This window comes from Accipiter gentilis, chromosome 6, assembly GCF_929443795.1.
Source record: "Accipiter gentilis chromosome 6, bAccGen1.1, whole genome shotgun sequence".
Lineage (NCBI taxonomy): Eukaryota > Metazoa > Chordata > Aves > Accipitriformes > Accipitridae > Astur > Astur gentilis.
The window spans coordinates 12,895,044-12,921,292 of record NC_064885.1 but is presented as its reverse complement, the minus strand read 5'-3'; the positions used below and the strand labels follow the sequence as shown (position 1 = coordinate 12,921,292).

The 26,249-nt window shown below is 60.1% G+C and overlaps 1 protein-coding gene across 3 annotated transcripts in view; it reads right to left on the bottom strand.

The window, feature by feature from the left end:
* Nucleotides 1-2,930: 2,930 nt before the first annotated feature.
* The window catches only part of HIP1 (huntingtin interacting protein 1), a 50,335-nt gene continuing 27,016 nt past the window's right edge, over nucleotides 2,931-26,249 (bottom strand). For 2 of the 3 annotated variants that reach the window (XM_049803385.1, XM_049803387.1), the window contains exons 2-31: nucleotides 21,218-21,281; nucleotides 20,417-20,559; nucleotides 19,869-19,925; nucleotides 19,299-19,379; nucleotides 16,962-17,038; nucleotides 16,616-16,677; nucleotides 15,046-15,186; nucleotides 14,448-14,505; nucleotides 11,026-11,101; nucleotides 10,488-10,619; nucleotides 9,752-9,849; nucleotides 9,476-9,548; nucleotides 8,872-9,055; nucleotides 8,688-8,776; nucleotides 8,479-8,595; nucleotides 8,302-8,403; nucleotides 7,333-7,527; nucleotides 7,042-7,189; nucleotides 6,799-6,885; nucleotides 6,572-6,679; nucleotides 6,213-6,349; nucleotides 5,996-6,106; nucleotides 5,824-5,882; nucleotides 5,598-5,691; nucleotides 5,110-5,210; nucleotides 4,892-4,997; nucleotides 4,528-4,651; nucleotides 4,244-4,305; nucleotides 3,545-3,656; nucleotides 2,931-3,203 (exon numbers count right to left, since the gene is read on the bottom strand). In XM_049803385.1, the coding sequence (XP_049659342.1) occupies nucleotides 3,193-3,203; nucleotides 3,545-3,656; nucleotides 4,244-4,305; nucleotides 4,528-4,651; nucleotides 4,892-4,997; nucleotides 5,110-5,210; nucleotides 5,598-5,691; nucleotides 5,824-5,882; nucleotides 5,996-6,106; nucleotides 6,213-6,349; nucleotides 6,572-6,679; nucleotides 6,799-6,885; nucleotides 7,042-7,189; nucleotides 7,333-7,527; nucleotides 8,302-8,403; nucleotides 8,479-8,595; nucleotides 8,688-8,776; nucleotides 8,872-9,055; nucleotides 9,476-9,548; nucleotides 9,752-9,849; nucleotides 10,488-10,619; nucleotides 11,026-11,101; nucleotides 14,448-14,505; nucleotides 15,046-15,186; nucleotides 16,616-16,677; nucleotides 16,962-17,038; nucleotides 19,299-19,379; nucleotides 19,869-19,925; nucleotides 20,417-20,559; nucleotides 21,218-21,281 (3,009 nt within the window). In that variant the 3' untranslated portion in view covers nucleotides 2,931-3,192. The remainder of the gene's footprint in view (nucleotides 3,204-3,544; nucleotides 3,657-4,243; nucleotides 4,306-4,527; nucleotides 4,652-4,891; nucleotides 4,998-5,109; nucleotides 5,211-5,597; nucleotides 5,692-5,823; nucleotides 5,883-5,995; nucleotides 6,107-6,212; nucleotides 6,350-6,571; nucleotides 6,680-6,798; nucleotides 6,886-7,041; nucleotides 7,190-7,332; nucleotides 7,528-8,301; nucleotides 8,404-8,478; nucleotides 8,596-8,687; nucleotides 8,777-8,871; nucleotides 9,056-9,475; nucleotides 9,549-9,751; nucleotides 9,850-10,487; nucleotides 10,620-11,025; nucleotides 11,102-14,447; nucleotides 14,506-15,045; nucleotides 15,187-16,615; nucleotides 16,678-16,961; nucleotides 17,039-19,298; nucleotides 19,380-19,868; nucleotides 19,926-20,416; nucleotides 20,560-21,217; nucleotides 21,282-26,249) is intronic. The other variant, XM_049803386.1, reaches the window with a different exon arrangement.

Below are 26,249 nucleotides of genomic sequence, written 5' to 3'. Positions count from 1 at the left end.
CCCACTCCAAAACCAGCGTCCTCGTTGCCATCCCGATCCCCGCGTCCCCCCTCTCCGCATCTCCATGTCCCCGTCTTGTCCCCTACGGCCCCCCCCCCCCCCGCACCGTTCCAGCCTCTGTGTCTGTCCCCCCTGTCCCAGCCCCTACAGTCACCCGCGTGTCCCCGCACGTCCCCATCCCTGACCCAACGCCGCAGGCACTCGTGGGCCCGCGGCCTCAGTCCGGCACCTGCCTGTCCCTGGTCCCCAGTGGGTGCAGGGGCAGCTCCCTGCGTGGCCAGCCCCTGTTCCCCTGCCCCGGCTGAAGGGTGCCACCACCAGCAGCCTGCTCTGCAAGGCAGGGCTGGGGACGAGCCACCCCACGCCGTGCCGGAGTCCGTGGCAAGGACATTCTGGCAGGCTGCGCCACCGGGTCCCCAGGGGACACAGCTCTCCAGGGGAGTGCTGCCCACCCTGCTGCCTACCAGCTGCCTGCAGCCCTGCTGTGTCCTGCAGAGCAGGGGACCATGGCAGGGACCCTGCAGAACACGGCTGCGGGGACAGACCACGCTGTGGGGACAGGCTCTCGTGGGGCCTCCTGCAGCCCAGGGTGGGAGGGCACCCCGGGAGCATGAGTCCTGCTGCAGTGTCACACCTGAGAGGGGACGTTCCCCTGAGCATCTCCCCATCCGTGGCCCCCACGGGCCATCCAGCAGCAGGACCCCCATGAGACGGCCCTGCCAGGGTGACCCTGCAGCACAGCTGGGAAGGGCAGGGTGCTCTGCACCCCCCCCCCCCCCACTGCAGTGTCACCAAAGGGACCCGGGGTGGTGGGGAGGCTAAAGCCACCCCTGCTCCTCAGGGCTGAGCAGGGACCAGGTCCCGGTCCCCTCCCAAGGAACAACAGATGATGTGCAGGGTGGCCCTGGGGACAGAGCCAGGAGGGGGACACAATCACCAGTACATCACCCGGGTCACCTCAACAGCACATCCCCAAGTTATTTTTTGCAGGGGGCTGAGCACAGCCGTGGGACCCCCATGGTGACACAGCCCAGCTGCCAACCACCCGGGAGCCAGCAGGGCTGGGCTGAAGGCTTTATTGAAAAATCGAAAACACACAATGTAGTAATTATTATCGTACAATGAAAAAAAAAAACAACAACCAACCCAACCTGCAGTGGAGGGGAACCCCCGCCATCCCCATTGCCAGCCGCCAGCACCGGGGACCGTGTGGGGGACACTTGTCCCCCGCCAGCACCCAACCGAGATACAAAAAGGAGAAGTGGCTTCGGCTGAGAGCGATGCCACTGTCCCCGAGCCCCTGCCGCCCCCATGACCCCCTTGCCGGCCCCTGGCCCTGACCCAGCCTAGAGGCCTGAGGTAGTTGGGGGTACCCCGCACAGGTGAGACCCCCCCCTGCCCAAAAGAGCAGGGAGGGTTTGGGGGCTCCTCGCGTTCTGCAGGAACAGGATGGTTGGTATTGCATCCAGAGGGGAGCCGGTGCAGGTCAGGGTACGGCCGCGGCAGCGTGTGGGGAGTCAGGGGGAGCCCCAAGGGGTCCCCAGCAGGCTGGGGGCACAGAGTGGGTGTGTTGGCAGCAGGGCTGGCTGGGGGATGCGGGGCCACCAGGTCCCTGCATGGTGAATGGTTGCGCTCTCCTGCGCATAGCGGGTGGCAGCCCTGAGGCCATGGTGATGGCCTAGCTGGGCATAGGAGTGCAGGAGGGTCCCACTGCTCCGACTGCCAGCCAAGGGCTGACGGACATCACTGGGAAAGCATGCAGTGACAGCCCAGCCACTCTGGGAAATGCCACCACTTCCTAAAGTGAGAAAGGCCAAATCCTGCACCCCAGCACCCTGAGGGGGCTGGTCTGGCTGTGTCCCCCCGTCCCCCCCCTCCCCAGGAAGCGGCAGCTGCCTGAAGGCAGGGTGCAGGCAGCGATGCTGCCAGGCTGGCAAGGACACCCTGGCCCTGCAAGGGGCACCAGCAGGACCATGGGAGTGGCCGTGGGGGACGGGGACATTGCTGCGCAGGCTGATGCCACTGTCCCCGCTGCAGCGAGATGAGGTGGGGGGCTGGAGCTGGCAGACACCCCCCTGCCCTCCCAGACCCCTGCTCCAAGGCACAAAGGTTCCCCGGCCAGAGCCAGCCCCACAGCTGCCCCTGCCCATGGCACCGCCAGCACCAATCCCCCATGCACCAAAGAGGGTGGCGAGGACAGAGGGGTGGCACCAGCCCAGAGCGAGCGGGCATGGGGAGCTGCTTGCTCTGGCTTCAGCGTGCTCTGGTGTTGGGGCACCCTGACTGCCCCCCAAAGACTCTGTGCTGCTGCCCTAGAGCCACCCCCCATCCCCAGGAGCTGGTGGCTTGTGTGGTGGCACCACAGTTGCCCAAACCCGTGCCCAGCACCTTGCGGAGGGTTTATTGCTGGCATGAACACAGTGATCTGTTGGGGCAGGGCAGCCCAGCTCCAGGGATGGGGGGCATTTTTGGGACCCAGAATGGGGGGACAGAACCTAAAGGCAGGATGACTCCCGCTGTCCGCCCCACTCCCTCCTCACTGCCGGCTGCTCCCAGTTCTGCTGCCGGCACCCTGGTCTCACCAGCTGGGCTGTCCCATGGGAACGCTCCCCCCTACCCTGCAGTGGCCAAAGGCACTCGGTGTCCCTGCCGGAGGGGGGAGCACACCTAGCACCAAGCCCAGCAGCACCCCAAAAGCTGGCTCCCAACCCGGCAGCACCCCTGGGGCCCCTGGCACCACAGCAGGCTCCTTTGCAGGGGGGGATGTTCACGCTGAGCCAGGGACCGGGTTAAGGCTGGAGAAGCAGCGAGAGGCGAAAGAAACCTGAATGCTCTCGCTCAGCCAGAGCCGGCTCAAAGAGTTCCAAAAATCTGTGCAAAAACAAAACTAAAGGGTTAAAGACCCCCCCCTGGAGACACCCCCCCCCCAACCCCAAGCAGCTCTAATAAATACACGTGCGGTTTGCAGCTGGCGTCAGGCCGGCAAGCCCTTGCTCCTGGCCCCGGGGTCTCGCCAGGTGGCTCTTGGTGCTCCGGCGCTGGAGGCGGCTCTTGGCAGAGGGGACGCGGAGGACGTGTGCTTCGGGGTGGCTTTTGCACCGGTTTATTGTGGATCTTCCCAAAAGGCCGCACTGAGCTGGGTCGCAGCCTGCCGTTGGGGGTGTCCCCCGAGGGCTGCCTCCACCACGGGTGTTAATCTGCAGCTGGAGGAGGGAGAGAGGGTAAGGAGGTGTGGAGCAACACGGTGCCCCCTCAGCATCCCTCTGCCCCATCCCTTTGGGATCCCAGAGCTTTGCAGGGCGGCAGTGCCCCAGTAGCACCCGAGCACACTGCCCAGGGGCGATGCGGGTCCCACAGGCTCCTGCACAGATCAGGGGCCCTGTGGCTTTGCCCACATGTGCCAACTATCCCTGGGTTCCACTTACGCCAGCCAGAGCAGAACCCATGCCTGCTCACTGCCTGGATTGCAGGCAGGGTTTCGGCATCCTGCCCCACTCCTTCCCGGTGCAGCTTCCCACTGGGAGCAGGACTGGGATCCACTCACCATCTTCCTCCCAGCCCTCCGCCACACCTGCCAGCTCATAATGCTTCTTGCGCAGCTCCCCCAGCTTCTGCCGCTCCTTCTGCAGCTGGTTTTCCAGCTCCAGCACCCGCACCTGAATGACATCATGCACGCCATGGTCACCCTGAGCCCTGGCTCAGCACCTGGGTTCTCCAGCTGGCACAGAGCCATGCTGGGCTGGCCACCGCTGTCTCAAACCCACTATCTCCCCGCTATCGAGCTCAAAGACCACCGAGGTACATCCCACAGGCGCTCTGATGGCAAGTGATCCTGTGGAGGGGATCGAGCTCAGGTGGGTGCTGCCTGTGCAGGCAGGTGAAGAAAGAACAGCCCAAGTGGACACCCAGGGAAGAGGAATTCCCCGGGGATGCCCCATGCCAGGTGGAGGTGGGTGCTGCGGGGCAGCCCGGCAGGCACGCAGGAGCAGGGGGAGGTCATGGGCTGTTGTGCTGTGATGGGCACAGTGTCAGGGAAGGCTCGAGGACCAACTGCAACGCGGCTCCTGGGGAAACCCATCTGTTGCCTTCATATCTTGGGCTTTCCCCACGAGCTGGTGCTGCCTGGGGTCGGGCAGCCAGGCAGGGTGCCCCCACCTGCCTCTCCCCTAGCCCAGGCAGCCTCTTGTTAGCCCAAGCAAGGCAGCAGCAGATGAGTTTCCCAAAACATGGAAGAACCTCATACCTGTGAGTCCATCTCCTGCCGCTTGATCTGGGTGAGCGTCATGCTGGAGAAGTCCATGCTGTCTGTGGAGAAAGACACCAACGGGCCCCCTCCAGCTCCACTCCCCTGCTCAGAACCCCTGGCAGCTCCCATGCCACTGGCAGGGTCTGCCACTGTGGGATACGCAGACAGCAAGCAAGGGGCAGCCACAGGCAGAGACCACCGGGGCACAGCCAACTGAAGACGGCGAGCCTGAAGAGCAGAGGTTTCGGGGCAGGTCTATGCTCCTGCAGCCCCATGCTTACCTTTCTCCTCCACCTGTGACTTCCCAGCCTTGGTGGAGGCCACCACACCAGCCGTGGCCTGGTTGACGCTCCGGGAGGCTTGTTGGAGCTTGCAAAGGTTAGCACTGTCTTTGTCTGCCTTCACCTGCCGGGGCAGCGAGGAGGGGTGTGCTTAGGCCCTGCTGGGCAAGCAGACCACCCCTATGGTTTGGGGTGACCATGTGGTGCCCCAGGGTCACCCCAAGCCATGGCCAGGGGAGCAGCCCTCCTGCTTCCTGCTCAGGGACAGAGCATCTCTCCCAGAGCCAAGTGCAGGCGGCGGAGGGGGAGCTGCCAGGTGATGCAGGCAGCAGCAGAGGAGCCTCCCGAGATGCCGGGCTCCTACCTTGGAGGCTGCTACCAGCTGGGCAGTGCTAGCCGCGATCTCCCGGGAACAGACCATCAGCTCCTCGAATGTCCCCTTGCCTTGCACCACCAGGTCAGCAGCGTCGCTGTGGGAGGGCAGAGAGGGGCTGGGGCATCCTCCCGCCACCCCCGTCCCCTCCCTGTGGGGACAGCAGCACCCTGCCATCCTCTCCCCCCTCCAGTGACAGTGGCACTTACACCATGACGGTGGCACCCCAGCCCACAGCCTTGGAGGCAGAGATGAGACCCTCGGTCCAGCGGGAATTCTTAGCGTAAAACTCCTTGGGGGACGCCGCACCCTGCCGTCGAGAAAGGCATGGTCACATGTTGAGGACAGGGGGGTGGCAGGGCCTGGGCCCCCCCAAACCCTGGTTCTCGGGGGAACTGAGTAAGTCAGGGTTTCATTTAGGATGTGTGTGGGAGCTGGGGAGACACCGAACTTGGGGGGTAAGGGGTGCCCAACGTGGGAAGGAAGATCAGGGACCTCTGTGACACCCTGGGGACTGCAGCCGGAGTGAGACGCTGGGACTGGGGCAGGAGCTCCCGGCAGCTGGCGTTGATCCCCCAGCAGGCCAAGGCTCGGAGCAGCACGTCCCCAGCAAGTGCGTGGTGACCCTTAGCTGGCCAAGCACCTGCTGCCCCATGCCCTGCCCGCACCCCTTCCTGCATCCCAGTCCCCAGCTTACCCGTCCACTCTCCACGATCTCTCTCTGGAGGTCCTTGGAGGCCAGGACCAGGACATGGATGGCCTGCATGAGGCCCGTGCAGGAGCCCAGGATCCTGTGAGACAAACCCCACTGAGCCTCACTTGTGGGGAGGGAGACCCCAGGGCCGTGGTGCAGCCGCTCTGCCTGCGGCAGCAAGCCCCATCCTGCCTGCCCATCTCTCTCCAGCACCCCAGCCACCACTCACCTCTCATTCACTTCTAGCTTGACCCCAGTGTCACCAGCCCGTGCCTTGCTCAGCATCTCCTGGTAGAGTGGGGAGAGGCAGCACTGAACGCCGTGCGCCATCCTGGCCTTGTGCCAGTGGTCCTGGCAGGCACAGCGCCCATGGGTGCCTCTCAGCAAGTGGCAACCCTCACCTCTATGCGGGCAGCCGCCGTTTCGATGGCCGCCGCTGTTGCTGCCATCTCCTTGTCCACCAGGTCACCCAGCTCCTCCTGCTTAACGTCCAGCCCTCTGGGCCGCAGCTCCTAGGGACGTGATGGGACAAAAGAGACCATCCAGGGGTGGCACAGCCCCTGCGGCGGTACCTGCCACAGCCTGACCCCATCCCACCAGCCCTCCTGGGGCACCCACCTCCCCAATGGCGCTGATCTGGCCCAGGCAAGTCATCACCAGGCTGCAGTCGGCGCCCTCCACTGTCGCTGGGTCTTGCAGGGCGCTGAGGTAGCTCACGGCCTCACTGCCGCACTGTTTGCACATCTCTAGAAGACCTGCATGGGCAGCACGAGAGGCTGAGGGTACCGCATGTGGCAACTGAGACGCCCAGCCCCTGCCTGCCCCAGAATCCTGCCCAGCTCAGCATCCCACTTGCCCCAGCTTCCTGCCCACCTGGTCCCCTGCCTGCTGTGGCCCCTGCCCACCCTAGTCCGTGTCCAACCCAGCACCCCGCCCACCCCAGCCCCTGCCGGCCCCGTCGGTCGCGCAGCACTCACGGTCGGCGGGCTCCATGGGGGCCACGTGGGAGGTAGCGCTGCCCTGCAGGAGGGTGTCGCTGACGAGGTGGGCGAAGAGGGCCAGGCAGGGCAGCAGGGAGCCCACGGCTGCGGTGGCAGAGCAGGCACACGCCTCAGCCCCAGTGGGCACTGCCCGCCCAGCCCATGAGTGCCAGAGCTGCCCCTGTCCCCCAGCCCAGCCCCTGCCCGGGGCTGCCGGCTCTCACCTGTGTGATTGGAAAGGTATTTGCTGTGTGCGTCCTGCAGCCGGTCCACACACTCAGAGGCTGCCAGCGTTCTGGACAGGAGGTAATCTGCAGGCAGACAGCAGGCAGGGCTCAAATGCGGGGTGTCCCTGTGTGCAGCATGGCTGCTCTCTGCCGCTGGCACGGCTCAGAGGACAGCAAGGAGGGGGGCTTTGCGCTCTGGCTTAGGATAACGCCGGGTTTGGCGAGTGCCAGGGAACTCACCTGCTGAGCCGGTGCAGCCAATGTGAGCAGGATCCTCCAGGCGACCGAGGGCATCCTGCACCATCCGCTCTGCCTCCCGCGCGGTGCTCTGCAGCAGGGCAAACTGCTCCTCGGCCAGGCGCCACTGCAGTGCCTGCTCCCTGCTCTCCTGCCGAGCCGGCGTGGGTGTCACGGCTCCTGCCGCACCAGCTGGGAATCACCCCCACACCCCACTGCTGCCTCCAGCACTGCTGAACCCCCACAGCTTGCCACGGAGGGGGATGCCCCATGCCCGCAGTGCCCCTGGGGTACCTTGTCTCTCAGCTGGGTCTGCAATGTCTCCAGCTCCATCTTGCTGCTCTCCTGCTCGCGGCTGAGCGTGTCCCGCAGCTGCTGCAGCTCAGCCCGCAAGGCGGCCATCTCCTCCCCGTGCTGCTCCGCTGCCCGGCTCAGGCTGTCCCTCTCCTGTTCCAGGCTGGCGATCCGGGTGCTCTGCTCCGCTCCTGCCTGAGTGGGCATGAAACAGTGGTCAGGGCTGTGCCGAGAGTGACCCTCCTGTTTGGGGACCTGTTCATGGTCCAGGCTTGGGCCACCTCGATCATCCCTGCATCACTTGCTGCCTGGCAGCACCCTTGCAGCACTGATGGCCTCACCTGGGGCTAGCTGAGGCTCCCTGGGGAGCCCTTTCACTTCTATCAGTGAAAATTCACTTTTATTATGACTAGTCGGCATCCTGATGGAGGAGCAGATGAAGGGTGCTGGCTGCTAGCCCTGGAGCTGGTTCTGCCCTATCCCCGTCCTGCTGCAGAGTGTCTGCCCACCCTGGAGATGGGCAGCTCAATTTTCCTGCCAGCTTCTGCCTTCTACAATGAGCCGGAAAGCCCCTGCTTTCCTCCACAGCTCCATAGGCATGAAATATCCTCTGGCATGCAGCAAGCCCATGCAAACACTTGCGATGTGACAGCAGGCTCCCTGCCTGGGTTTTACAGTGGGCAGAGCCACCCTGCCTGACCCTGCTCTTGCAGGGATTTTGTTCAATGATCCCTGCTGCTGAAGGCCATTACTTGGCACACTCTTGCACCCAGGAGTGTTAAACCTCCGGTACAATTGCTGAAACCCCCTAGATGTGGGGAAGAAGAAGACAGGGAGCTGGTTATCAGGCCAACAGTGGGTAATGCCTGGATGGGTAACATCTCACCCAGGCACCGCGACAGCAGGCAGACCTCCCCCTCACCTGAAATGCCTCTCCTGGGGTGGCAGGGGCCACCCATGGGCTCTCACCTGTGTGCTGGACTCCAGGGTGCCCTGGAGGACCTGCAGCTCCTGTCTGCTGGCTGCCAGCTCCCGCTTCAGCGTGTCCAGCACCTCTGCCTGCTCCTGAGACTGCAGGCAAGAAGAGAAATTGCTGGTGCCGGTGCCCCATGGGGGAGTTCCCCTGACACCCTCGTACCCACTCACCTTCCTCTGAGCCTGCTCGCTCACCCGCTGGAAGGAGTCCTCCAGCTCCTTCTTCTCCCTCTCCACGTCCCCCTGGGCCTGCCTGGCCACTGTCACCTGCTTGGTCACCTCTGCGTTCTGGTGATGGAAGAGAGGGAGCTCAGTGATCCCCAGTGTTGGGGGGGCATGGCTGGGAAAGGGGATGTCTGGAGGGGTTTCGGGGAGCCCACCTTCCGCAGCAGGTCCGCGTGGTTCTGCACCAGCTCGCTGTACTTCTCCTTCAGCTTGCTGTAGCGCTGCTCATTGGCCTGTGCCCGCCCTGCCACACATGCAGGGATGCCAAGGTGAGCATCATGGACCCCCACCCTGCAGCTCACCCCCACCCCAAGCTGGGTGCTGGCTCTCCCTACTCACTTTCGATCTCTGTCAGGCTCCTCTGTGCCTTCTCGGTGTCCTCCCGCTGCTTCTTCAGCTCCTCCAGCTCTGCACGCAGGAACTCGCTCTCGTCCTGTGCCTGCTGCTTCAGGTGCTGCTGCTCGGCCAGCTCGGCCTCCAGCTCGCTGGCACGACCACGCAGCTGCACCGAACCCCGTGCGCTCTGCGGGGACAGCAGGTGGGCAGCTCCCAGCGCCATTCAGTGGCTGCCAGCACTGCCTGATGCCCACCGGTACCATCCGGTGGCCACCCCCTGGGTAGCATCCCACAGAGTCCCAAAGGTAGCAGGGTGAAGCACTGAGGATGCTGGGCAGTGGGGGTGAGCCTGGCCCCCCCAGCAGGGATGCAGTCCCTCCCAGCACACCTAGGGACCCCCCATATGGGCAGTGAAGGCTGTGCCAAGGATGCAGAAGCCATTGTGGACAGGGCAGGACAGACAGACAGGGTCACCGCCTTGCCCACCCAGGGACACAGCCACCACCCCACCAGCCCCATTCCCAGTGGGAGCTGCCGGGTCTCATCCTCCCACAGGACTGCCACATAGGTGCTCACCATGTGACACCACCAGATGGTTGTCACCCACCTCAGCCTTGAAGTTCTCCAGCTCCTCCTTCAGGGCTGCGATCTCCCTGTAAAGCTGCTCAATTAACCGGTCCCTGGGAAGGAGAAACACCGGGTATGTCCTCAGTGCCACCAGCTGCACCAGTACCATGGGGACACATCCTGGGAGGGGAGGCATCCCCTGTGCCACTGCAGCTGCTGTGTTGCAGCAGCCTGGCAGGCGGTTGCAGTGCCATGATGGGAAGGGAGCTCCCAGTCCAATCCTGGCCACCTCCATGGCATAACTGGGACTGCTCACTTGTCATCCTTGTTCATCCCGTTCTGGCTGTTGAAGTTGAAGGGGTCGCTGCTGAAAGAGCTGCCGAAGATGTCGTCAAACTTGTTGTCAAACAGGCTCTGCGGGAAGAGGAGCAGCACGGACCTGGAGCAAACCCACCACCACTCTGGAACCCTTGTCCCCTCCATGTTCCTGGTGGCACCACCAAGCCAGCCCACAAGCTGGCAGGCCTGCTGCCTGCTTGTGCTGCCTGTACACCAGGGCTGGATCCCCCCTGCTGCTCCCAGGGCGTTGAACGTGTTGAACACATTGAACACGGACCATCTCTGGTCTGTCCCCACCTGACTCCTGGGGAGGGAGAAGATCCCCAAAGCCATGTCACTGCAAGCCCCTTCCCCTCCCAAAACGCTCAGCACCTGGGGACAACCCTTGGTGGAGAGGGACATGAAGTCCTAATGCAAGTACACAGAGCTGAGGAGCGATGCTGGGAAGCCAAACACCTCCAGCCAGCCATCACTGGAGGGCACCAAGCCTCTAAGAGAAGCACCACAAGATGAACTCAGCCTGGCTCAGACCTAGCAGCACCCACACGGCCCCCTGCAGTGATGCTCCCCAGTGCTTGAGGCCATCCCCACTGTCTCAGCCCCAACCATGGCATGGTTTTGGAGAAATAACCGTGGTCTCAGAGCTGAAGGACACCCACTGTCCTCTCCGCAGCTCAAGGGGCACAGGCAGTGCAGCAGCAGCAGTGGCTCACCTGTGAGGCCGTGTCCATCTCCACCAGGTCTGTGATGGGCTCACTGTCAGGTGAGGATGCCTCGGCAGGGATGACCACCACAGGGCTAATGTGCTCTGACAGCGCTGAGGCACGCAGGAAATTGGGAGGGTTCTGGGGAAGGAGAGGAGTGTGGCTGGGTTGGGGAGAACCGGCACTGCCGCAGGGCTTTGGGCACAGTTGGTTGAAATCTTGCCCCAGTGCTGAGCTGCCCATGCCCGGACCCATGGGAACAGAGCCAGGACCCATGGGGACAGATCCTGGCAAGGGCTCAGGGTTGGTGAGAGAGGGTATCCCAGCCCCCGGACAGAGGGGCAGCTCCATCCCGCAGGATCCCACCCAGGGAGGGATGCAAGGATGAGCCTCAGGTCCCACAACCCCCACCTTGCCACTGGCCCCAGGGAAGCCAGGCAAGGCACCAGGTGACCCTTTTCGGAAACTCTCCCAGTGCCACTGGCCCCGTTGCTGCTCCTGGCCATGGGGACAGCGAGCGTTGGGACCTGGGACCACGGGGTCTCACCTCTGGCAGCTGCGGGATCTGAATCAGCCGCTTGAAGTACTGCAGGTTGCTGGAGCGGTAGAAGAGCTCCTTCAGCCTGCAAGGGGCAGAGAATTGTTAGGGATGGCTCTTGCCCAACCCAGACTCCCCACCCCAAATGTGGGTAGCTCCAACCCCTCGCCTGGCTCCAGGAAGGTGTCACCGGGCCACCACACTGTGCTGGAAGGGACAGTGGTGTGTGCTGCCACCAAACCCACAGCAGGTCCTGGGAAGACCCCATCACCAGCCTCCCACCTGTGGAAAAAACTGACTGCTGAAGGCTTTCTCCCATTAACCCAGGACCTGAGAGAGAAGGACCTGAAACTCGAGCAACCCAATCTAGTTGGGAGATGTCCCTGCCAATGGCAGGGTGGCTGGACTGGATGATCTTTGAAGGTCCCTTCCAACTCAAACCACTCTGTGAGTCTGTAAAACCATGAACCGCAGCAGAATGATTGCACCTGGTCACCCCGAGGTACAGCCACCTCCCTGTGCTGTCCTCACTACAGCCAAAGCTTGAAGGGACAACTGAGAAACATCATCATTGCTCCCACTATGTCCCCGGCCATGAAAAGGTTGGGGGCTTCCTGCCTGGAGGCCACGTCTGCACCATTACATTCAGGTCCCTGCAGGAGCATCTCCCCCAGGAGCAGGGCTACCTCCCTGCAGGATTTCCAATTTTGGGGAGGAGCAGCAGTGCCCAGCCGTGCCACTCATGGCTCCCTTCCCTTCCAGCCTCCCCAGTTTCCCAGTCAGTACCTCAGCACTGTTGATACCCTACCCCAGGTCTCTGCCCTGCGTGGTCAGAGCCCATGGACAGCTTCCCTATCTGCTGATGTCCGTGCCTGGTGTTTTTCCCATGGGCACTGGTTTGCAGTTTGTGACCTTGAATCGAGCTGTCCCTCAGCACCATGACATCCTCCCCCTGCTCTCAGCAGCCAGTTTTTGTTTTGACTACCCTAGATAATCAGATACTAGAGGCCATGGCACTTCACTGCTCACTCTTTTTCGACCTCATTTAAAATACAGCAAGAGGACCGGTTCCAGCACTGCCACTGGGGATCACCCTGAGACACTTCCTGGTATAAAACCTGACCATTTGTCTCCTCTCCCTTGTGCAGTTACTAGTCCAGGGGGGACCTGCCCTCACATCTCATAGGATTGTGGACTCACAGAGTGGTTTGGGTTGGAAGGGACCTTCAAAGATGATCCAGTCCCACCCTCCTGTCATAGGCAAGGACATCCCCCAGTAGATCAGGTTGCTCAAAGCCCCATCCAACCTGACCTCAAACAATTCCAGGGATGGGACAGCCACAGCTTCTCTGCCAGTGTCTCACCACCCTCATCATACAACACGTCTTTCCTATGTCCAAGCTAACCCCACCCTCGTTCAGTTTAAAACCATTGCCCCTTGTCCTGTTGGTGCAGGCCCTGGTCAAAAGTCTCTCTCCCTCTTTCCTGTAAGCCCCCTTTAAGCACTGAGCAGCCGCAGTAAGGTCTCCCCAGAGCCATCTCTTCTCCAGGCTGCACAGCCCCAACTCCCTCAGCTTTTCTCCATAGCAGAGGTGTCCCAGCCCTCAGACCATTTTGGTGGCCTCCTCTGGACCTGCTCTAGCAGGTCCATGTGTGTCTTGTGCTGGGGACCCCAGAGCTGGTTGCAGTGCTCCAGGGGGGTCTGAGGAGAGCGGAGCAGAGGGGGAGCATCCCCTCCCTCGACCTGCTGGCCACGCTGCTGGTGATGCAGCCCAGGAGCTGCTTGGCTTTCTGGGCTGCAAGCCCACATTGCCAGCTCGTGTCTCATTTTCCACCCACCAGTATCCCCCAATCCTTCTCTGCAAGGCTGCTCTCCATCCTTCCTTCCTTCCTTCCATCCATCCATCCCCCAGTCTGTGCTGGTCCTGGGGATTGCCCTGGCCCATGCGCAGGACCTTGCACGTGGCCTGGTTGAACTTCATGAGGTTTACATGGACCCACTCCTCCAGCCTGTCCAGGTCCCTCTGGATGCCACCCCTTCCCCCCAGCATATCGACTGCACCACTCAGCTGTGTGTCATCTGCATTTTTCAGGGTTGTTCCATTTTTTCCCAGAACTTTTGGAAATAAATATGTTCGCTCCCACTGCACATCACCCTGCAGCAGCTCATGGTCTCTCACGAACCCAACACCCACCTCCTGCACGCAGCAGCACCCACCCCATCCTATGCTGTCTTTTTCATGAAGACCCTCCCCCACTCCTTGTTCCCCTGCTGTGCCAAGTGCTGGGTCAGCCCTTCTGCTTGCCTCCCTCCCCTTTCCCTGGAGCCCTTTTTATCAACCAGCACCATAACACTTCTCAGCCTCTGGGCAATACTCTAGCAGCACCACAGCCACCCTCATGTCCTAGGTCTTGGTGACCATATCGGGTGACCATAACTTAGTTCTGGTTCTCTCCTCCTACATCTTTTATCCACTGCTTTTAAAATCTCTCTGACAGGTGCCACGAGCTTTATCCTTTCTTTTTCTGTCTGTGTCCCTGCAGGGATGGCTTTTCCCACCCAAAAGCTCCACTGCAGCACCCAGCAGCATCCATGGCACCCAGGCTCTCTGCAAGTCTCTTCATGGATTCCTCCTCAGCTTTGCAACACCTAAAGGTTTCATCTTTTGGTTGCTCCTTTCAACAAGCTCCCTCAGAGTTGTGCAACTGGCATTTTTTTGGAAACTCAACAGAATTGGAGGAAAAATCTCTTTTCCTTGTCCCATGCCCCCAGCACCATGACTGCAATTTCCCCCCCCCCCCCCCCCCCCCCCGCTCCAGGGCTTGTGCAGACCATTCTGCAGCAGCATCTCAAACAGCCTCCACATGCTGCTCAAATGCTCCTACCCCAAGGCTCCTACCAATGCATCCCTCTCCCGACAGAGCCGATGGACCCATCGCAAGCAGAAAACGCTGCTAAGGGTGCTGAGCACCCTGCTCATCCAATACCCAGCCCAAGGCATCCCTGGGGTGTCTTCACCAGCAACACCCCCTGCTTGGCTTCTCAGCCCGAGCCCAGACTTTCATCTCAGCACGACAACTGCAAATTGCATTTAAAACTGCAATTAAAGGGTTTGAGGGTTTTAAATCATCAGACATGCCGTCAGCAGCTGAACACCTCATTAGAATTAATAATGCTGTTATCTGGTAATTCAATAGCTGTGGATTAGCCAAGTGGAGCGGTTGTCCTGGAGTAAGCTCCAGGGAAAGCCGAGAGGTCAAAGCGGGCTGGATTTCAGATGCCAAAGCAAGACCAACTCCTGTCCTTCCTCCATATCCATCGCTCATCTGCTGAGCCTTGGCACAAGGGCTCCAGCACCTCTCTGCCCTGGGAACACACTGGAGCATCGCCGGCAGCAGGGAGAGCCAGCACCCTGGGCCTGGGTACTTACTTTCTGAACTGCTCCAGGAAGCGATCCCGGTGGCCCTGCAGTGTATCTGCTGGCAGACCTGGAAGAAGCAGCAAGCAGAAATGTCACCGGGCATCCCCATGCTGGGAAGGAGCATGGATCAGGGGACAACCCATCAGCACAGCCATAAGGGGATGGGTCTTTCCCAGAGATGGTCTCCCTCCTCCCAGGGTCTGAATGCTCTGGGTTCAGCAACCTGCTGCAGGAGGGGATCATGCCCCCACCCCAGACAACCCCAGGGCAGGGAAAGGCAGCAAGCTGGTGTTCAGGCAGCTGCCACCACAATTCAAGGTCCTGGGGGATGTGGATTTTGCACCAGTGCCTGCCCAAACCTGGGACAGCTCCTGGTGGGCACTGTCCCCATGGCTGACGGGCATCCAGCAGCGCAGGCTCCTGGGGCAGCTTGGTCCCCTAGCACTTGCACCTCCTTGTTCCCTGCCCTGGTGATTCCCTTCACCCTCTGAAAAAGGCTGGGAAGGAGATGAGGGGGCAAACAGCCCAGCCTGAGCAGGGTGGTGACCCCCGGTGTCGCCCTTTGTGTCCCCCCTCTGCCCAAGGCACTGCTGCTGGGGACACTCACAGGAGTGGAGCTTGAAGAGCAGCTTGACGGTGTAGTCGTAGAGGTGGCTGCAGTCCAGGATCACCTGGATGAGTGGGGCCAGGCGACACTGCCCTGTGGCCGTCACTGACACTGAGCGTGACATGTCCAGGGAACTGAACACTGCGGGGAAGCAGCACGGGATCAGGCTCCAGCAGGTGCCACACCACATTGGCCACATCCACAAACATCACCCGGAGCAAGAGACCATCACCCACAGCAAGACACCTGCTGGCCCTTGGGAACCCAGCCCACCACCCCGCAGCTGTTTGCAAGCTCAGCAGGAGTGGAAATTCCCACCCAGGACTCTCACACAGGCCTGGGAACACTTCAGCCTGGCACCATGGGCTGGAGGTGCCCAGTTCTGAGCCGCAGTCGGGTCCCCAGGCAGACCTCCCAGCCCCCCGAGGACATGCAGCCCCTGTGCTCTGCCCATCACTGCCATCCCACTGGCATTCGAGTGTGCCACGCGTGCCGGTGAGGAGATTCTCCAAAACCACCTGTGAGCAGCTGGCAGCACCTCATGTCCACAATCCTCTGTCCACATTGCGTCAAACTGCATCTTGTGCCAGGGTTGCAGGATGTATCCTCCAACACCAGGGCACAAAGGTATTTCTGGCAGGGTTGGGACCAGCCTGGGGCATGGGATGCCAGGCTGCTGGAAATGTGTCCAGTGACCATCTTCATGGTCCAGCCTTGCGGGTCTCCCACAAGTTGTGGGACACCTGCCCTCAAAGCGTGCTGGTGCAGCAGGCAGGCTAGCAGGGTGGTTGGAGAAGGTGGCAGCTTCATCTCCCTCCATCCAGCAAATCCCTTCCAAGGGGCAGAGCAGCAAGAACTCCTGGGAGTGCTCTGGGGATGGGGCTGCGCTGCACATATGAGGGCCCTGGCACTGGCCCACTGTGCCGGCGTGCGGCCAGGAGACAAGGGTGCTGCTCCAGTTCCATTGAAACACAGCCCTGTCCTGCCAGCACTCACAGCCTGGTGCACGCAGTAGATGAAGGTTTGCCCCACAATTGCTTTAATTTACCCCAAACCTGCTCCTGCACGAGCGTGCAGAGGTGCATGACAGCCTAGAGGGTTGAGACTGGCTTGTTTTTACCCCTCTGCTTGCTTGCGCGGGAGGGCAGGAGAAAGGCAGGGTGCACCCACGCCTCCCCCAGCTCCAGCACCGCCGCAAACACCCACGGCAGCTTGTGTTCTCCACTAATAAAAACCAAAACCTGTCGCAAGCCCATGAATAAGACAAGAAGAAATTCAGCCCAAGTAGGCTGCCAGAGTGGGAGAGTCCAAAGTGTGGGCAGTGGAAGTGATGCATGTGGTGAGGAGTGGGGTGGGGTGATGCAGCCAGCCCCATGGCACTGCCGCAGGGCTGCCACAAGGCAGCACAGGATGCAGGGACTTCAACTAATAATAATTTGGGTGAAGTGCCCAGAAAAGAGATGAGCTGCGATGCTCTCAGACAGCATCCTTCCCGGAGCCTCCCCCAAATGCAGCTCAGCCCCTCCAGACCCCTCACCCCAACCTTTGGCAGGGCAGCACAGGGGCTTACCCGTCTGGAAGAGGTTCAGCTCACACTCCAGGTAGTCAAACATCTCCACCGTCAGCTGAAAACTAAGAAAAAAGGATGCGAATCGTTGGGGAGCATCCCCGCAGCCACCCATGGGCCTCAACCCATTGCCAGATGCCACCCCACAGGGACGAGCAGGTGCTCCGGTGTGGATGCACCAGCCTTGCCCAGGGGCTCTGCCCACTCCCAGCACCCGTGGCAGGGCTGGGGAGAAGGTGCAAGGTCCAGTCCCTGGTTCGGTTGTGCTGCCGGTGAGGCTGGGCAGTGCTGTGCCACCTTGCCTGCATCCACCCCCCTCCCTTGCTTCCTGCCCCTGCCCCACACTCACAAATTATTGACATCATTCTCCCCTGCCTCGTCAAGCTGCCGGTCAGACATCTGGAGATTGCCGGGGAAGCGGGGATTCTGCATGGGGAAAGAGGAGTCAGGAAAGGGTTTTGGAGGATTTCCTGCTCTGGCCACAGCTCTGGGAACACCAGGGTCACCAACCCGGCTGGCAGCCTCAGTGCAAGAGACTGGGACGGCTCTTTGGATGCTCTGAGGGAATGATGCAGGGGTGAAAGGGGGCTGACAGGAAGTCTGCTGAACCCCAGGTGACTGCAGCATCCTCAATCCATGGTGCCCATATTCACCCCAGCAAGAAAAACTAGTTCACCCTGGGCTTAGAAACCCACTGAGTATGGAGGAGATGGGACTGCCAGCTTGTGCACAGCATCGCCAAGAGCTGGAGGGGAAGGAGCCAATATCTGCTCTGGGGGGCAAAAAGCTCCTTCATGCTGCCCAGGTGTTTCAGGGAAGGTCACATCACAGCTCCAAACCAAACTGGGGGGATGGGTACAGCCTGGCTTCAGAAAACAACCCTTTCCAGCAGAGCTCAGAAAGGAAGGAAACATCATGGGTACCAAACCTACCGCAGATGGTTACTGTAAGGATGAGGGCGCTTGAAGCCACACAGGGATGTGCTTTGTGCACAAGCCCACCATGACGTTCCATCCTGCTCTTGGCAGCATGCTGTTATTTTAACACCACAAGCATATTCTAGTTTATTCTATAAGAAAGCATCTGCCTAAATAATAAGGTCCATCAATGAGCGTGGCTTCCTGAGGTGTGATGGGACATGCTGCATCCCTTACTATAAACACGTTCCCCATCACCCCTGGCAGCCGGCACGGCACGTGTGGAGCAGACCCGGACCTGGTGTATCCTCTCTGAAGGCCAGCCCAAAGAAGGAACCTGCCCAGCAGCGCTGCTTCAGAGGCTGGAAACAAACTCCTGATGATGGAGAAAAAAAACCATCTGGGATGATCCCCTGGGATTCCCCCGGGATGCTTCTGTGCCCAGGAACACCCATGGCCCAAAAGCCCAAAGGGGAGAGAGAAAAAATGGGTTTTGGTAACTGGCACCGATTATTTCAAGCTGAGGACAGCACTGGGTGGGACAGGATGGGACATCACGCTGACTCTGGCCGGGACTGATCCTGCAGCATCCCATGCATAGTGCTGTTTACCAGGTGGGGCAGGCAATGGAGGGCAGAAGCTGTGGGAGCACCAAGGCTGCTGGGGACCGAGAGGTTTGTTCTGTGCTACCTTGTCCTGATTTCCTCATTTTCCTGATACATTTATGGTGAGATTTATGGTCTGCAATGAACTGGGTGCTCATAAAAAAACCTTAAACCGGTGACTCTGTTGAAGTTCTGCTGAGAAGAACTAAGCTGTGCATGCTCAGTGGTGCTCAGATTAAGTTAATCATTATTTCCCAATCATTTTTGAATTTCCAGGCTGACTTGTTGCTCCCACTCCACGTTTCCTGCCCATATAAAAACCTTATTTTAGAAAACACTAGGGCACCTTACATGCAAACTTTGGTCCCAAGCAAAGGGAGGTTTCTATACACATCTGTTTAATTTCTCCTTTGCTGACTGTAACAAATAATCCTCCATGCTCGCACACCAGTTGGAGCAGGCGCTGCTGCTCATTCTCCTTCATGCACCAACAGGGACACCTCACTAGCCCAAATCCCCAGCATCCTTCCCTGCATTTGTGGTGATGCAGAAAAGCCCAGCTCCGTCACAGGGTTTTCCAGGGGATTTACACCTCGGCACTGGCCCCTGCCCTGCCTGTGCTGCCTCCTGCCTGTTCTTGCTGCCTGGGCTTGCTTTAGCCCTTGCAGACCTTGCCAGGGCAGTGCTCGGGATGGTTAGGAGCTGCTCCTACAGTGTGGCATGGCATGGTGTGGCACAGCCCAGCCCCCACAAGCCCTCCCCACTCCAGAATCCCATGGCCTCTTCCACCTCTGCCCATCAGGGATACCTGGGAGGGGTCATGAACTCCAAAACCAGGGGTCTCTTACTGTTTCTTGTAGCCCCCCAACTCCCAGCCCAGGTGCCTCCAAGGAGCCCTGATCCAGCATGAAACTGTCTATCCCTGAGGCATTGCTCCTCGGGCCACTTCTTATCCAAGCTAAGGATGGACCCTGGTGGCCTGGGACGTGTTTCATGGAGGCAGCAGGACAGCCATGACAGAGGCGCGGACCCTCAGGGGTGACATCACCAGGATGGCTCTTCCAGCCCCTGTCCTGCACCGTAGTGTTGCCACCACTTTCGCCCCAGCACCCCATCACCCACCCCTTGCTATGGCTGTGGGGATGGGGATGGGACGATGCTTACCTTGGTGTGAAACTCCATCTTGGTTCTCAGCAGTTTGAGGTAGATGCTGCAGAGCTGTCCATAGCCCTCGCTCAGGTGGCCCTGGGGACACCAAAAAGCTGTTGAGACCTGGGGCAGGTTGTGAAAAAGCCTTCTCCCCTTGCAGTACAAGTGACCCCTCCCTTATCTCCCCCAAAATCACAGCCAAAACCCTCCTCGCCAACACATGGGCTGCAGGCTGTCTTGCAGCAAACATGCTGAAAGGATTTCTTGTCACCTTCTCTGCAGGTTTCAATGCTCTGTTTCACCACCAGAACTGAGTTTTACTGGGTTTTGCCATAAAACAGGAAGAAGGCATTTGATTTTGGTAGAAGGGGATATCGAGCACAACCAGCAAACCCAGGCCAGTGAGGTCATGTAGCTGTGGGTCAGCCATGGCTGAGCATCTGCTCAGACCTCAGAGCCTGGCTCCTCCTGGGCAAGACCACTATCCAAGCCAACACCACCCCCTAGGCCGGCTGGGGAGTCAGGTCCTGCCGAGGGACCCACGGGGTGTCCCCACTGCAGCAGCTGGCAGGATTGGCCACTTACCCACATTCTACTCATGTCGCTCAGCTCGTTCTTGTATCTCACGGAGTCTTTCAGGACCTGGAGGAATGACGATGAAAATAAGCAGGCAGTGCGGGCAGCAGGCAGAGCACCAGGGCAAGGCATGCCATACTTGGAGCTGGCAACTGGGGTACAGAATGGGAGGTCTTGATGTGTTTCCAACCCTCCAGCTTGCCGGTGGTGTCACTACCACCAGCCCCAGGGTGCCTCAGTTTCCCCATCCGCACATGGGGCAGGAGCATCCTTGCAGATGGCTCCTGCACTGATGCCAATGCCCCATGCCAAGTGGTTTCCTCCAGCACCGTCACTGTGGTCAGCACCAGGGTCTGTAGCGCTGGGGGATGTGGGCACAGCAGCACTAGGAAGGCTCTGGCAAAGCGAGCAGGGAGGGGTCCCTGCACTGGTCCCCACCCAGGACTGACACCCCAGGAGGGCACCAACCCACCAGCATCTCCCACTGCCCCGTGCAGCCCCGTGGGGGAAAGGATTTGGCCTCAGGACAGCTGCCGAGCCGAGCTTGTGGCACTCACATTTGAGTGGCCATCCCGGAGGAGTTTGTGGAAGACATGGCAGAACTTCCAGCAGAGCACAGCGTTGCCTGACAGTGGCAGCCGGTTCACCACTGACCAGAAGGTCTGTGCCCCCTTCTCGTGATGCGTGCCCAGGATGCATGGTGGCGGCCGGTCAAGGAAACGCTTCTCTCCCCTTCAGAAGTGATGGAGGGCAGCCACCCTGAGGCCGGCTACCCGCAGAGCCGAGGAGAGCCAGGCCACCACGGGGAACTGAGAAGTTGCCAAGCCCAGACACACGCTGTCTCCAAGGGTGGCACACACCATCCCCTCTCCTCCAGCCCCTCACCACCGCTCCAGGAGCACCGTGGCACACTCTAGGCTGGGGCTGTGCCTCTGCCAAGTCTTCCCAGCTGCCCTGCCAGGATGCTGGGGATCCACTTTTAGTGGCAGCATGCTCACAAGCACCTTTGGGATTAAGCATCATTGCCCCAGGCAGACATCCTGCTGTGGGCATCTGCCCCTCCTGCCCTCCCATGGGCTGGCAGCGTCAGGAGCACAAGGCTGGGCACCCACTGACAAGCAAAGGCTGCAGCAGCAGGAGCAGGGACCCCGTGCTGTGCCGGAAAACCCCCAACCATCATTGAGAGCCCCCCAGGGTCCCATTCAGCCACCCTCAGCACCCCAGCAGCCAGCTTGCTGCACTGGCCTGGCTGCACCGGCACCTCTCCCCACGCGCCGCCTTGCTGCTGCCCCTTTTCCGAGTGGCCCCGGCCCCGCTCCCACGCTCGCTTGTCCCACGGCCAACTTTGGGAAGGATATTTCTGGCGTGTTTCTCCTTGACAGCCACTTCCTGCGCATTAATAGCCTTATTGATGCTGACAGTCTGAAAAAGAGAAGCGGGGTGGGAGGGGGGTGAAATGGGAAGAGTTCAGGCTCCCCCCGCCAAGTCTTCCCTCACCCGCTGATGCGCCCCCAGCTGCCAGCACCTGTCGGTGGCTGGGTCCCATCCAGGTCTCCGGCCCCTGCTCGTGCCAGCTGGATGCTGCCCGTTGCCGGATGCCTTTCTGGGATGTGGTTGGCATCCACCAGGTTCAGCTGCTGCCAGGACTCATTTACTCAGCAAAATAACGATGCAATTAAAGCAGCGACCACAAAGGACCCTCTCCTGCCCTTGGGGCGCAGAGGGAAGGCAAATCCCTCCTCTGCCCTTGGACCACAGGCAGCTGCCTGTGGTTCCTACTCCACTTTGGGGGCGTGGGGGCTGAGTAGAGAGGGTGTTTTGGGGGGCACGGGGAATCTGGCAGCAGGAGAGTGAGATCTCCACGCACTGCAGAGTGGAGCAGGAGCACTGTCTGGCAGCAAAGGACACGGCCCCGGCTGTGGGATTTGAGGGGCAAGAGACAGACCTGCTGCCCACAGCGCAGGCAGCTGCCATGGCTGGCACCCACTGCCACCTCCTCATCCCATCGCCGACAGGCGCATCCAGACATGGCACAACTGGTCCCCATCACCCAGAACTCCCCAGTCAAGAGCCAGCACAAGCCTCCCTTGGGGCAGGCAGCACTGCAGGCAGCCTCTCCCTAGCACAACACTGCCCACAAGCTGCCCTTTTACCCTCTGCCAGGAAAAGCGAGACTTGCAATGAAGATGTCAGGGACCTCGGGAAGCCCATCCTGAGGAGCCTGGGCAGAGCCAGAGCTCCATTTAGCCTCTGGAGAGGCAGCGGCAGCCGCTGGAAGCATTTGCTGGGCAGGATTTTTAAACCTACCCCATTTCTGCCCTGCGGGGAGGTGTGCCGGCAGCGGGGGGACGCTGCGGCTGATCCTACGTACTGGCACGGGACCTCCCTCTCCCCAAGCTCCTGTGGTGCTGGCAGCGGCACTGAGCGCTTGCCTGGCACCTGCTCTGTGAGGATCCCGCTGCCGAGGTAAGAAACCATCTGGCTCAGCACTGCCAGAAGTAGCTAATTACTGATACAAACCAATTAAAGCAGCGGGATTAATCTCAGCGCCTTGCTCACTGCAATCCCTCTTGCATCCCTGATTGCTCACCCTCTTTGAGGCGGCACTGCTACGGCTTCATCACAACCGACCCCGGTAACTATGTGCTGAGCTGGGCTGGGGGGGCCCACAGGCAGCAGCCATGGGCACCCACGTATGGCTGGGTACAGCCCAACCCCCCGAGAAAGTCCCTCTGCCACCAAAGCATCCACCAGCTGGTGAGGGCACAACGTCTTGAAGGGCTGAGACAGCTTCTGATCTCACCCACAGCTGCCAACTGTACCCCCATCCCAGGGCCGAGCACCACTGTAGCTGAAACATGGGGTCTGGGTCCTGATGTCCCAGTATGAACCAGTTCTGCTGTGGGGATGTTGCTGCTTGCTCCAGCTGCGCTGGCTGTTCTCGAGCAGGGCCAGTCCATGCAGCTCTGTGGTGTCTGCAGTCCCATCTCTACAGCACTGGCTCTGCCAGGGACCACAGTGCGTCTCCAGCTGCACCGAGCTGCTCACCACGCTCACCACCACATCTCTGCTTACTGGTGACCACGGAGGTCATGGAGGTGACCAGTAAGGACCATGGAGGTCATCAGTAAGATGCAGGAGGCTCATTTCGGGGTGGCAGGGGACCCAGATCGCCAGCTGCAAGGCACGAGCATCCCGGTCCAGCAGCAGGCTGGACACGGACCAGAACCTGCGTCTTGGTTTTAAGGAGAGCTGAAAGAAACACCGGGGGTGGAGAAATCTGACCCCATCAGACATCCCTTCCTGAGGGGCTGGATGGAGGCGAGCAGGTTTCCAACACAGGAGGACCAAGGGTGGGAGCCACCTCTGCAGTTCTGCCCAGCCCTGTGGCCGCAGCCCCTTGTCATTTAAGAATAACATAAAATAAAATTCAGCATTAAAAAAATCCCAACAAAATCCTCAGGAAGGCACCTCTCTGCCAGCAGTGGCAGCCTGGAGGGTGATGCCCTTGTCCCAACAGCCATCGGTGACACATACCATGGATCCGGCTCCAGGTGCAGCTTGTCCGTGTCCAAAATCCCAGTCTGCAGCCATGTAGGTGCAGGCAGACAGGACAGTCACAACAAGCAACCTGGCACAGTGAGGAGCACCAGGACCAGAGTTTAAGAACACATCCTGCCTAGAAATGGGAGTCCTGAATCACAAATAACAAAGCCAGAGCTGGCAAGTGGAAGCTCGTAGCCGGAGGCAAGATGGGGGTACCGCTCTCCCCAAGCCGGTGGTTTCACTGTGGCACGTGTGCGCTCCCCTGTCCTTGAAAGACCGGACGGGGTGGTCTCCGGAGGGAAGTAGTGCTGGGGGCTGCTGCATCCCCAGGAAAGCTGGAAATGGAGCTCCCAGTTTAAGTGCTGTTTCCTGCCAGCTTTTCCTGGTAAAGCAAGGACATGTTTTTCCAATGGAAGAGGCCCCCAGTGACCCCCCCACTCCTCCCGGAGTGGGGAGGCACGGTTGGGGTCAGAGAGGGTGGCAGCGGCATACGCTCCTGTCCACAAGTTTTGGCTGCAAAACTGGGTCAAGAAGGAGGGAAATTTGGGGCTGCCTTGAAAGAAAGCTCAGACGACTTTGCCGCAGAGAGGGTCTTTCACCCCGACCCACAGGTGCTGCTTCCCAACACCATCTGGCACCTACAGCTGATGGCATTTTAATTTTAATTTAATTATGAGCTTCTACACCACAAGGACTGTTTCTAACCTGCCAGGCCATGAGTGCGTCCTTGGCAGCGCCACCAGCCCAGCTCCGGTTTCTTTCTTGCCAATGGAGGGACGTCAGCCCCCGGTCCCTGTACCCAGGCAGGTGCCAGAAGGGCTCCTCTCCCCCTGCTGCCCTCTGCCAGCGCTGGGAGTGGGGCAGGGGACTGGGGCGGGTGTGGGGCAGCCAGGCCCTTCCTCCAGCCCCACGCTGCCGCCGGGAAAGGAAACCCCAGTGTTTCCTCTTGTGCAACACTGCAGAGGCAGCGGGGCCAGGAGGGAAGCCAGAGGAGAGGCCGGCGGGGCCCTGTTTGCACAAGCAGAGCTGCAAGGGGGTGACACCACCAATCTGGCCTCCCCCCGGCAGGGCCACGGGGCTGGGGTGTGGGGCAGACCGCAGCGGAGCAGCACCCGGGGTAGGGCTAGGCCATGGGTGCTCTGCTGAGGCTGGGCGAGCAGCACCGTTACCGCTGCAAGCACTGGGAATGCTGCAAGCACTGGGAATGCTGCAAGCACCGTGAGCCTTTCAAGCGCCTCTCAAGTGGGGCAAGGAAACCCCACAGCCATGAGCACCAAAAGGCTCAGGCCGTTTCGGGGAGAAGCAGAGTCGGGTAATACAGACTAGGGACTATCCTGCCCTGGAGCAGTGGGACCTGCCCAAGCACCTTTTCCTCCCTCTGCAGCACCCAGGAGGTCCCCAGAAACCCGTGCAAGGTCTCTTGCCCATGGCTTGATACGCTACCACGGCCCTGCCCCGGCGGAATTTAGCGCTGTTCCCACGGAACTCCAAGAATCCCGCTGTTGGCCCTTGGGGCGAGCTGGACCACGTTCTGTGGGACCCCCATGACTCCGATTCAGCCCAGCTCCTCTCACAAGGAGATGCCACAGCAGAACACAGCAACCGACAGCTCCACACCAGGGTGACCTCCCCCTCCTGACCGTGGCTCACGTCAGCTACAACGCTTCTCCAGGCGTGCAACCGCAGGCTCCAGACAGGGACAGAGGAGCCCAGAACTGCACAGAGGGACCCAGGACAGAGTGACAGAGGCTTTCTGAGCACTGAGAAACACTTCTCTCTTTCACACACGCACCCTCATTCCCCTGTCAGATATCCCCAAATTACACTCCGTCTCCTCTGAATTGCAAATCTCCCATTCAGCAGCAAAGAGCCAAGCTCTGCTCAGGAGGCGCCTTCCCGCTTCTCCTTTCATTTCCAAAAGGAAATGAGCGTTGATTAAAGAATCCAGAGCTATTGCAAATTATTTGGAGAAACCGAGTAAGTCGCAGTGCAAATCCTCTTAGTAATGCTCCCTCATTTCTCCTTAATGCCTTTCTATAAATGGAGAGCTGGGACGGAGCATACCTCCGCAAAACTGCTCGCAACCAAGCCCTGAAGATGCAGGGACTCCAGGGGAAGTGAGCAAGCAGGGAGGCCTGACTACAATGAGCCTGGAAAAAAAGCCATGAGCTTAATTAAAATGCAAATCCCAGCATAGCAAAGCTTCACTCCGGCCCTGGAGGTGTGCAAGACATGGGTGTGAGGGCAAGCTTTTCAGAGGGCACACATCTGTCTTTAAATATCACTCACCAGCAGCAGCTAAAAGCAAATCACAGCCTTGCCGGGGCTCAGGAAAGTTTTTTCTCTGGAAAAATCCCAAAGGAAAGCCATCTGGATAATGCTGGGGATGCTCAATGCCCCACCGGGGACTGGAGAGAGCTCCTGGGGAGAACTGGTGTGGCCGTGGTCCCCCCTCCACCGGGTGCCCATGGCCTTTGACAGCAGTGGCAGGAGCAGGGAACAAGCCTGGCTTTGTGGCCGCTGGCAGCCAGCGGCAAAGGAAGGCAGTTAGGCAGTGCTGGCAGGGTTGGCCGGCCGTGTGGGGCCAGGTGCCGTGTCCTTGTACATGCATGGATGTATGTCTACATATAGGATAAGAGGATGCTCAGCACAAACCAGTCTTCCTGCTCAGTCCTAAGTGATTCCTTTGAGCAGGGAGTGAGAGGGGACATCAGACATACCATCCCAGCATTTAATCCAGGCTATTTGGCTGCATCCATTGCTGGATCCATGACTTAAAAAAAAAAGGGCTCCTTGCCCAGCTGGCTACACACCAGAGCCACTTCAGGGATGACGCACCTTGAC